General features: G+C 31.5%; 1 protein-coding gene across 4 annotated transcripts in view; it reads left to right on the top strand.

Annotated features, from left to right (window-relative positions):
• The first annotated feature begins 1,821 nt into the window (after positions 1 to 1,821).
• LOC132106391 (nuclear receptor coactivator 7) overlaps positions 1,822 to 12,268 on the top strand; it is a 21,168-nt gene continuing 10,721 nt past the window's right edge. For 2 of the 4 annotated variants that reach the window (XM_059512024.1, XM_059512028.1), the window contains exons 1-7: positions 1,822 to 2,248; positions 2,991 to 3,073; positions 5,211 to 5,305; positions 8,287 to 8,357; positions 8,434 to 8,541; positions 8,614 to 8,697; positions 9,815 to 9,940. In XM_059512024.1, coding sequence (XP_059368007.1) covers positions 3,036 to 3,073; positions 5,211 to 5,305; positions 8,287 to 8,357; positions 8,434 to 8,541; positions 8,614 to 8,697; positions 9,815 to 9,940 — 522 coding nt within the window. In that variant the 5' untranslated portion in view covers positions 1,822 to 2,248; positions 2,991 to 3,035. Of the gene's footprint in view, positions 2,279 to 2,990; positions 3,074 to 5,210; positions 5,306 to 8,286; positions 8,358 to 8,433; positions 8,542 to 8,613; positions 8,698 to 9,814; positions 9,941 to 12,268 lie in introns of all 4 variants that reach the window. The other 2 variants (XM_059512027.1, XM_059512025.1) reach the window with 2 other exon arrangements.

A 12,268-nucleotide genomic window follows, 5' to 3' on the forward strand; every position in this document is an offset into this window, starting at 1 on the left:
ATCTATATAAAATGTAAAGGTAAAAAAAAATATTAAAGTAATGTCACTTTTGAACAAACTTTAAGTCCTTTGAAATTTTTTTTATTTTTTATTATGGGGTGTAAAATTTGAACTACAGCAGACGATTAAAGTGCCCTTAATATACAGCTTTCATGTGGAAAAGCTAGCTAGAGAACTGTGTAAATATCAGAAGATTGGTTTAATTAGCATTGCTAATAATGTAATGTGGGAGTTTGAATTGTAAATACATTTAGAGATAATAAATATATTAAAAATGTATTTCATTTGATTCATTGAATTGCATTTGAGGAACTTGGCATTTGAGGAGCTTTTCCGCCTTCCAACAAGAATATACTGATATGTTTTTTAATGTTTATTGGTTGAAGACTTATAATAAATATTAAATAATTTAAATATAATATAATATTAACTATATAAATATTAAATAAGATGCATAACAATAAAAATAAATTAAATAGTTGGCAAACTTCTGAGATATCGGAACTTTTTAAAAGTTTCTAGGTTGCATAAAATAAATTAAAATAAAAAGTTGTAGAATTAATTAGGTTTTTGAACATTTCTAGGTTGCAGACCTAGAATAAAATAACATACAATATGAAAAAAAAAACATTTCATTTAAGTAATTTTAACAATTTTAAAATAATTATTTAAAAGTTGATGTAATTTCTGAAAATGTAGTAATTTGGGAGTGCTGAGGTGATCGTGTTGCAGATTGGACGGCATCCCGCCCTGCAATATTATATTTATATTTCTGACTTTTGCTGAATAAAAGATTTACATTTCCATAGGTACAATGAACATGTTCAGACGCAGCACTGCATGTTTATTATACGGTGAAGCAGGTCGTGACCTCCACGAGTCACTGGTTTAGATCTTGTTTGTGTTCAGTTCAGTTCAAGCATCTGAAACCAAAACCTGAAAACAGACAAAAACACCTGAAAGCACAGCCACAGCTGCTTATGACATGAGCACAGGTCAAAACATCACTTACATAACAGCTATAGTTTCTCTAATGTATTGTTATATTTATACTTCAAAACAAGTTTTTAGGGTTATGAATTCTGATCTAAAATCCAAATGCCTAAAGAATAGGGCTTCAGTGTCACATGATCTTCAGAAATCATTCTAATATGCTGATTTCCTGCCAAAAGAAACTTTTTTAATTATTATTATTATTATAAATATTAAAAAATATCAAAAATAGAGGATTCTTTGACGAATAGAAAGTTTAAATTTATCTGAAATGAAAAGCATTTGTAACATTATACAATTTACAATTCAAAAGCTTGGAGTCAGTATTATTATTTATTTATTTATTTTTAGAAACTAAAGAAAGTAATACTTTTATTTAGCAAGGATGCATTAAATTGATCAGAAGTGATAAAGACATTTTTCTATTTCAGATAAATGCTGTTCTTCTGAACTTTTTATTTATAAAGGAAACCTGAAAAAAATTATAGTCTGCTGTTTTCAACACAAGTAGCCTAATAATACTTGTTTTATTGAGCAGTAAATCATCATAATAAAGTGATTTCTGAAGATCGTGTGACACTGAAGACTGGAGGAATGATGCTGAAAATACAGTCTTTTGACATTTTTTTTAATAATTTGTTTATAATTGCTTATTGTGCTTAAAATTTTATTTGAAATATACAATAAAACAATCCACAAAACTATTTTAAATTTGCCTATGATGTATAAAAGTTACTATAAAACAATAAAAACAAAATAAATACGTCATAGATGTGGAGTTAAAGCGGGGGAGGGGCGTTTCCGCTTTTCCTGTCAATCACACGGGAAAATGGGCGTGGCACGGGAGGACTTCGACCTATGAGGAATTCTACATTTAAATTTATATGTGAATAATACATAATTAATTCTATTTTCAAACCCAAACACGCACGTCTATTGTTTTGTCCGAGCGAGTTTCGATAAAACGGGTCAAAGTCTTAAAAACAGCCGTCGGTTTTACCGAAATATCCAGAAACAAACGGAATACGCGTTGAATCTCGATGTAGAGGGACTTTAATAGCTTTAGCTTTAGCCTGTTAGCTCGGAGTGCATCTGTGTGTTTATATTATCAACAATAACACACTCTTATCCACATCGACCAAATGAATAAGCCGATTATTGACATGATCGACGACTGTTGAAAGGGAAGAAGAAGTGAAGGAAGCTGCTGGATCCTCGGGATGTAACGTCAACGTTAGTGTTTGTTTAACGTTAGGTGGGTTTTTGTTTCTCTTCACGTGTGCATGTAAGTTAATTCCTTCTCAACCCGATGCTTGTGTTTTTATATCTGTATTGTATTGTTTTTTTTTAACCCGACATGCATTAGGAATGCCTTTGTGCTTTGATTTAGAAACACGCATTTCTATATATAACACAAATATAGATTATCTGGCCTGTATATCGATAAATACAGTTATGCATGGTCATCTTTTGTCTTTTTTTTGCCAACATTTTTAAAACCTTGCATGCAATGTTGTGCATATGACAGATATGCTATAACGTGATGACGTCGTTTTATATGCATGCATTCATGCATGCGCGTGAAAATGCATGTTTAACGTGATAAACGTGGCTTCTGTTTATTGACCTGAAATGTGATTTGTAATTTATCCATTCAGTTTGCCCATCATAATGTAACCGAAGAGCCTATCAAAGCAGCCTGATTGGAGATCTCGGTTAGTAATCAAATGCTGCTGATCTAAAATCAAACACTGGCTTTGTTGATATTGAACAGTAATGAGTGTTTAAACAAAGATATGTCATCTAGTGGCTTCAGCCCAAAAACAAACAAGCTCAGCCTGGCTAGATGCAGTCTGAATCAAGTTTCTCGTCCTTGATGCTGATGAAATTGGGGTAATTGCAGCAGCCCTCTGTGTGACCCATTGACCTGCGGCTAAATATAAGGGCGCACACATTTAGGGGCCGATATTCACCTCTCTTTTTGTGTCTTTGGGAAGACAGGAACACTCAGGGAACATTGCACGAGGGAAATAGAGGCCGTGATGGAGAAGACTGAGAAAAGGCCTGGATACTTCGCCAGGTGAGATGATGGTGGATCAGAGTAACCCAGGAAGCACTTGATGGGAAGTGAGAGCCGAATGCAGACGGTGTCGGTCAATCGGAAAGAGGAATTAATCATGTTGTTTCAGGAATAAGATATTTTAACCAACAAAGATTTTGCTGAAATAGCTCTTTTCTGCCACATAAGAAACACAATCATGCTTTGCAGTTCATAACTATGACATAAAAAAACTTAAAATTTTGACATAAGAAGTCATAATTATCACATAGAAAGTGATAAATATAAGATAAGCCATATTTATGACCTAAAAAAGGGAAGTTGTGATAAAAAAGTCAGCATTATGAGATACTAAGTCGTAATTAGGACATAAAATTATGATGTGGAAAAACTAAATTTGGATATAAAAAGTTATAATTATGAGATAGTGTGTCATAATTGTGACAAATTGTCAAAATGGTAAGATATTTTAGGATTAAGATATTTTAACTAACACCGATTTAGCTGTAGATCATGTTGCTAGTGTGAAAATTATATAATTTTAAAAAGTGTGACATAAAAAGTCGTAATTATGAGATACTGTGTCATAATTATGACGTAAAGTCGAGATTATGATATAAGAAGTCCAAATTCGGAGAAAAAAAGGTCAAAACTTTGAGATACGGAGTCATAATTATGACACAGGTCAGAATTATAACAAAAAAGGCTACATTCTGATACAAAAAGTCGTAATATCAGCAAAGTTGGAATTATTAGAAAAAAGTCCAAAATTTGAGATTCTAACATAAGTTACGATTATGAGATACTTTGTCTTAATTATTTCTTAAGCCTAAATCATGACAAAAATTTTAGTTTTGAGATTTTTATTAATGATTATAACAAACATGAAACATTTTTATTTGAAAAGTCATGATTATGCGTACAAAGTCGAAATTGAGAAAAGTCAAAGTTAAGTGAGAGTAATAATTATGACATAAGTCAGAATTATGAGATGCTGAGTCATAGTTATGAAGTCAGTCAGAATTTAGCAAAAAATCTAAATTTTGATACATTGTCATAATTAGGATGTAGAAATATCACAAATTTGAGATACTAGCATAAGTTAATATATTTAATAATACTATTAAAATACGTCAGTTTTGTTAACATTTCTGTTGTGAGATGTATTGAGACTGTAGTGTGTATATATATATATAAATCAAAATATTAATAAATACAGTAATAGTATATAAATCTATATTTCAAACATTTCACTTTAAAATGTATTGAGATTATAATATAAAGAACTGTTTTTAAAACACAAAGGCACTTAAGAAAATTACTAAGATTAAAATTAGAGAATTACAGAATATAAATAAATATTAACATTGTATATAAATAATACAAAACATTTTACTATTAAAATACCTCAGAATTTTTTACTTTTTGTAATGGGATAGAATGAGATTTAGTATCAAGAAATATTTTTTTAAAAACCAAAAGCTAAAAAAAAAAAATAGTTGAGACATGATGTGAATTAAAATTAAAATAAAACTTAAAAAAATATATAAAATTAAAAGCTAATTCCAAATATGAATAAAACTAGCTATTTTGTTATAATACAGACTTTATGATGATGTCTTTCTCTGGACCACATGCCGTTATGAACGGTTTCCTGTCATTTGTGATACGGGATGTGAGCTTGGCAGAGGTGTGTGTGTGTGTGTAACTGCAGCAGTATTTCCTGCGGCTTCAGCTTCGAGTGTGTGTCTCCAGTTTGATCGATCGGCTTCCCCTCGCCATCAAACACCATTAGACAATCCTCTTCTCCAGTTTTCCTCTCGCTCTATCTCTGTCCATATGTTTACTGTTGAATCTCACTTTACCTTAAGAACATGACATGTCATATTTCTCCTGAAAAATCATAAAAAAGTATCAGTATTTCATAATATTACGAATTCAGTAAAGCGAGTTTGTGGTTAAATGCGTGCCCTGTTCAGCCATCTTGGCTCTGGCCACTGCAGTTTCTCTGTATCTGGCACAGAATCACTCCGCGGAGGACAGGCGTCATGAATCCGTCGGAGGATTTGATATTAATATATTTTTTAAGTTGTTTCTGTGTTGCTATTTTGACACGGTTGGTGCTGATAATGTTGTATATTTGTTTTCTGGATCGCAGGCTGAAGAAGAAGCGGCAACCGAAGCAGAACCAATCAGAAAAGGCGGATGCTGAGCAGAGCCAATCAGATTTGGAAACGAAGATGCCAGTCATAGGTGAGGCTTGCTCCTATTGGTCGATCTCAGGAGAGGAATGTTGAAAGCGGCCAACCTGACGGATCAACTAAACATTCAGACAATATATATGAAGTAGGGCTTACATTTTTATTCTTAATTTCTAAATTCAAGTGTAGTTTTGATTGGGCTACACAATTAGTCTTATCGAAATAAAACCCAAATCACGACATGACTTTATTATTAAATCACAAAGGCTGAGTTTGAATTAAATCGCATTTGGGAACACAACATACGAAAATCTTCCCATATTTGTAATTAGAAGCTTAACAAAAGAGACGGATATCCATCATAGTAATAGCTACATAGTGAACATTTTAAGTAGAAGAAATTACAAATAAAAAATATTAGTTTATTATAATAATAATAATATATATTAGTAAATTAGTACATTTCTAATGTGTCCTAACTAGGATAGGAAAATAATTCGATGCATTGCGAATTTTTTTTTTCGAATGCATCGCGATTCTTTTCTCGAGTCAATTCTAAGCTTAGTTTTGAACCGAAGATGGCGCTGCACCTTTTTAATATCGTTAAATATACAAACTGAGTGACTGATGTCATCTTTGTTATGGAATACGCTTGTTGCTTCGCAGTGAGTTAACAGAAATTGATCAAAGAAATCGCGATAGGTTTTTTTTGTCCATCTCGCACAGCCCTAAATCAGACACAATTAACTCTAAATAAAGCACAGCTTCTGCGATTATATACATATAGTTTGTACTTTGTAGCTCGGAAATAGAAACTGTGTTTAAAATAGACATTTAGTGCATCGCCGTCATGGCTAGCTAGCACAAAAACTTTTATTAATTTGGAAAACACACCTTTTATCGCGTGTCGCAGCGTCACATTGCATGTGTTATATTGTTTTACTTCAATCCTAAATGCTTATTATTATTATTATTAACATATTACTTTTTAATATATTTTTTTAGTTTATTTTAAAATAATACATAGTTTATTATTTTAATATCTATTTAGTAATATTAATAATAATGAAAATTATTATTACTGATACTATTACTATATTTTTCCTAAATATAACATTTCGTATATTTCCGAAAGAATATTTCTTATTTTGTTTTAGTGGTTTTTGCAGTAGTTTTGTTTCATGTTTTCAGTTTTAATTTAAATTTTAGGCATTTTGTTATGTGCTTTTGACTATTTATTTATTTATTTATTTTCCGTTTTAATTTAAGTCAACTTCAATTGATTTATTTCAGTTTGTATAAAATAAAAAGACAAATAATCATGAAATATTTCAAACATTCCAAACAAATATTTAATTTGATTAAATCTATATTATTAGGGTTTGGTTTGATCATGAATGGTTATTTCTATTCATTATTGGTAAGTGTTTATCCAGCCATGTTGCCGTTGAGCAAATTATGGCATTTTGATGCATGATTATGAATCCAGCACCTGAAGTGTTCACAACCGTTAATAGAGATTTTAAACAGGAAGTTTGTCAGCAGATGAGCTGTGAGTGTGTTATTTATCGAGTCAAACAAATGGGAGCGGACAGGAAGAGCTCCGATCCTATACCTGACCACACAAACAAAGGTCAAAGGTCACTGCTGTTTGTTAAGGAAGTTGAGTGTTGAATGAGTGTCATATTGTTCTTTATGTTTGACATACAGAGTCAACAGCTGCTCATTACACAAGCCTTTATTCAGTAGCTGAACATAAAGTCGTCTGTACAGTCGGTGTTGATGGGAACCAGTGATATTTTATATTATAATATTCATTAATATGCTGAATTAGCTTTTATTTTTTCTGTTTTTTAATGCTAATGTATAATGTTTTAAATGTTTTGGTTTTATTAATGTTGTTGTTTTGTCATTTTTATTTATTTATTGTATGTTTTAGTAAGTTTATGTGCTATGTTTTTGTTTTCAGTTTTTATTTACATTTTTAGTATGAGAAATTTGATGTGCTTTTGTCTTTTTTTAATTTGTTTTAAGTTCAGTTTTTTAAAAAGATACTTATTTTTGTTCTTTAATATATTTAGAAAAGTTTTTTTATTTATTTACCTCTAAAAGTAACAGTTTTTTTAAAATGTAAAATATTCTTTTTATGTTATATTTAATATTTATTTACTTTATTTTAAAAAAATGATTTTCTTTTCTCTAAAAGTAACAGATTTTTTTATGTAAATTTTTTTATTTCTTGTTATATTTAATATTTATTTTACTTAAAAAAAAAACTCTAAAAGTAACAGATTTTTTTAATGTAATTTCTTTTTCTTTTTTTTTTTTATAATTCTTTTACTTTAGTAAAAAAAAAATCAGTCAAAAGTTCAGACAGCCAAAACCTACAAATTTGGTGATTTTTGGTTGATATTTATGCCTTTTTTTCCTTTTTTTTTTTTTGTCATTTTTTGTGTCCAAAAATTTATATTGATAAACTTTTATCAAAAATGTTAATTACAATCAGAAAGAATAAACTCCAGTCAAATGAAATCCGCATCAACAGTTCATCCCTGCACTGAGATGACATTAAGGAATATTTACAGACCGTTCAACGAGGCTCAAAGCTGGCATTAATGCATTTACACTCATAAAACCAATGTTATAAGATGAATGTTTTAAATATAGAAATATTAAATGATTTAATAAACTGCCTTTTTGTGTCACTGACACTGATATACGTATTTACTCAATTCATTCAAACGTCTGATTCATTTAGAAACTAAGCAAGAGTCTGTGTTTATGACTGCTGTATTGAATCAGTGAATCGGTGACGATAGTGATCCGAAAATGTAGGTCTCTGAATATTAACCTTTGCATAAAAGGTATATAAATTAAATATCACAATATCACTTCATAAGCTGTCACTCGTAGTTCCATTATGACTAATGAAGCTCTCTGCACTACACAATGAATGCATTATTTACATTTCATCCAGTGTTTTTCTCAGCGAGCAGTAATTGTACTGAGAGTGTTTCGAATCTCTTCTTTCAGATAACAACCGTACATCATGCAGCCAGACCAAGAAAGAGAGAAGTAAACCTCCAGGAAGCGTGGAGTTCACCGTGAGTTGGTCTCGCTGTATAAACGCTGCTCATCTCCGCTATGAGCTGCTGGTGTGTGATGCATGTTTCTGATCAGGTCGGACCGAAGGACACTCTGAACAGCATCGCTCTGAAGTTCAACATCACTCCGAATAAACTGGTGCAGCTGAACCGTCTCTTCTCTCACAGCGTCGTACCTGGACAGGTGAGGCTCTCTCCTGCGCTTTGAGCAGTGATTCAGGAAAACCTGATGCCTAACGTTTCGTTTGCTGCTCAGAAACTGTTCGTCCCTGATGTGGACCAATCAGAGCGGTCCTCTGAGCATCTGAAAGCGGCCGAGTCGACAGAGAAGGAGCTGAAGGTGAGACGCTCTCTCAAACACTCTTCTTAAATAAACATCTGTGCAATACAATCTGTGTGCATCAGAAGACAAATAAACACTGCTTCTGTGAAGCAATGTGCTACACTCTAATAAAACTAATGTATAATTACAAATCTAAACAATGCATTCTAATGTAAGGTAAAATTCATTATTTGTTGCAAAATATTCTTGATGCAGAATGTTTGATTTAATACTTTATCATTATTCATCAGTGTAATATATTGCTAGACCAGGGTTATTATAGTTAACTAATACTATAACTACTTCTAATATTTATAAAAATATATGATTTTTATTTCAGCTACTTGCAAAAGCATCATTTCTAATTTTCAGTTAATTTAACTCGATGTTCTTCTCTTCTTTTTTTTTTGTTTTAATTTTTATTTGAATTTTATTAGTTTTGTTATGTGGCTTTTTTCATTTATTTATTTCTGGAAAAAAAAAATGAGTTGAATTTTAGAATTATAATATTTTTGTAGAATTTTAGAATTTTTTTTACTTCAATTTTTTAATTTTCATTCAAGTTTCCCTTTAGCATGTCATTTTTTATTTTATTTTATTTCAGCATTATTTCATGAAACTAAAACAAAATAAATAAAAATGACGACGACAAAATTACTAAAATGTAAAAATAAAAATAAAAAGCAATTTAAAAAATATCGTAGTATCTCAATGATACTCAAGTCATTCAGTGATTAAACCATTTTTGACCTAAATTAATTTCTTGAAGTCCTCCTGAGATTTTAAGTTAATATCTCAATAAAGTTCAATAAATTCACAGTTTTTCTGACGTCAGTATATTTTTTTTTATTTTAAAACCATTTGTTTTTTTTCTGACCACAAACCTCCTACAGTTTCCTCCGAACCCAGAGTTTCATAAAAGCCCTCGAGCTTCTAATAAAACACTAAAAATCATATAAGATAGTAAAAATGACTGGTGGAGCTCTATTAAAGAGCTTAAGTCTCCGGTATACTTCATCTGAGCTGTGGATTTGCTCTGCTGGATTGTTGACTAATGCAGGGATAATAAGAGTCATGAATGATGAATGAGTTTCAGACAGAACTAGTGGATCTCTGATATCTCTCGGTCTGACAGGACAGTGAATCGAGCTGCAGATCTGGACGGTTCGTGCGGAGAGACACGTCTCCTCTCTCTGAAGACGAGAGTCCGGCCACCGTCAAGTTCCTCAAGATGAGCTGCAAGTTCTTCACTGATGGCATGGTGAGCCTTACATTCGCTCACGCCACATTTCACAAACTTCCACGACTCAAATCTCATTTTTCCTGAAGAAAGACAAACATAAATGGAGTGAAGCGTCACAGATGTACACCCAGCTTTAAAAATAATGATTCTTAAGTACTTCTTAAAATCAACTAAGTGTACTTAAGTGTGCTATTTTGGGACTCCTTGAATATGAACTAAAATGTACTTTTAACATACTGTCTTTGTATTTAATTACCACTTGAACCCATCTTTCTTACACTAGTGCTACAAGAGGTAACTAAATACTTAAGATAGTATGTTAAAAGCTCATTTTAGTTCAAAATAGCACACTTAAGTTTATCTTAAGAAGTACTAAAGAATCATTTTTAGTGTGTTAACTACAAAATTAGAGCATTTTAGTAACATATGTTGACTTTAGCAATCTTTGTTGCATTATACGCCAATGGAGACCATTCAAAAATCAAGAAAAGGCACTTAAGCGCTTAAGTTTATTGTCTAATGTTTGCATGTCTGTTACTTAAGAGGTATTAAAGATTTTTTAATACCGTTTTAGATGACAAGTATTTCTTTTAAGGCCCTGTTTGATTCGGTTACAGAGGAATGGGGATTTCAGTGTTGCTCAATGAGTAAATAATCCACATTTTCAGCGGTCGAAAACCATATGTGGGTCATTTGGCAAACAGATGATACTTTTTTTAGTGTAAAGAGGATGGTGTGACGAACAAATAATGTTGAAAACAGAAATGTATCTCGTTTCCCTCTATCAAAACAATTGCCTAGAACATACCCGTCTGAGTGCAAAAATGTTATTTTTTCAAAGTTTGCATGCCTGTTTCTTAAGAAGTATTAAAGATATCGCAATATGCATTTAGATTTTGGTTCTTGACAAACTTTTCGTTTGGCATCTCTATTTTTAAAGCCCTATATAGTTCATTTCATGAGCAGTGTTGGGAAGGTTACTTTGGAAATGTAATAGGTTACAGATTACAAGTTACCCTGTTTAAAATGTAATAGTAGTGTAACTTTTTCAATTACTTTATTAAAGTAATGTAACTAATTACTTTTGAGTACTTTTTGATTACTTTTGTAAATTTGTGAAAATTAAAGAATAATAAATAAAAGCATATACATCAGCTTAAATACAGTTATCTAATGAACATGTGACGTATTCTGTGTAATAAAATCCTAAACATTGGTGTTTTTTGAAACTGCTGTCTCTTTGTATATGATATGATGATAGTTTTCTCAAAATAAGTAAAATGCACATGAAGTGACACAGAGCAGTTCTAGAAATTATGTTTATGTGCTCGTGTACTCCTATATTGAGGCGGCAGAGGTTGAAAACACTGCGAGCTTCAGTAGGCCTATGTGTAGTAAATGAAACCATGTCTTTGCCATTAATTTACAGGAGGGCGGACTGGGGAAAAAATCAGACTGGAAAATTCAAACTCATACAAACAAATTCATGGACAAAACTATTTTTTATCTATTTTAAATCTTTAATTTGGGGACATGCAAAATAATTAAAAGTTCTCTCCTGAACTGCACCTTCACTTCCATTTTTCTCTTCTGTCTCTTTATTTTGCCGTTATCCATCTCTCTCATGACTTTAATACTCAAGATTGAACAAAACTATACTTTACAATACAATACTCTACAATACTACAATATCTTTATAGAAAAATCCTAATACTGTACACGAGTCATGTTTTTCCCTTACAAAAAATTGCCATGCTTTTATTAGCCTATATAAAAGTACAATAACCTTGTTTTGTTTTGTTTTTTGCAAATGGATTTGTATTTATTTTTAAATAACTCAATTTGTAAAATCATTTTACATTTTTGGTTACCACAGTTAAACAATAGTAACCATTTTCTCTGGATTTATAGTTAAATATTAAAATGTTAATTTTCGTAAGGGTTGTGTTGTTGTCTGTCGTAGCTCCCCCTAAACCTATAAAAAAAATCTGAATTTTTTTCAGCTAAATTACTACTGTAACATTACAACAGATAATAATTATGTCCCTTATATAGTATTTTGAGTGATGACTGATGAGCAACGTGCTGCTGCTTGATTAAATAAATAAAAAAACAAAGACAAAAAAGCAACTTTACAGATGAAACTGACCTGAAACCCTGAACAGGAGTTCTGCTTCTCTGCTCCAGCTGTCCTCTCTCTCTCTCTCTCTCTCTCTCTCTCTCTCTCTATCTCTCTCTATCTCTCTCTCTCTCCATCTCTCTCTCTATATCTCTCTATCTCTCTCTCTCTATCTCTCTCTCTCTCTCTATCTCTCTCTCTCTCCCTCTCTCTATCTCTCTCTCTCT

Source organism: Carassius carassius, chromosome 27 (genome assembly GCF_963082965.1).
Source record: "Carassius carassius chromosome 27, fCarCar2.1, whole genome shotgun sequence".
In the NCBI taxonomy this organism is placed as follows: domain Eukaryota; kingdom Metazoa; phylum Chordata; class Actinopteri; order Cypriniformes; family Cyprinidae; genus Carassius; species Carassius carassius.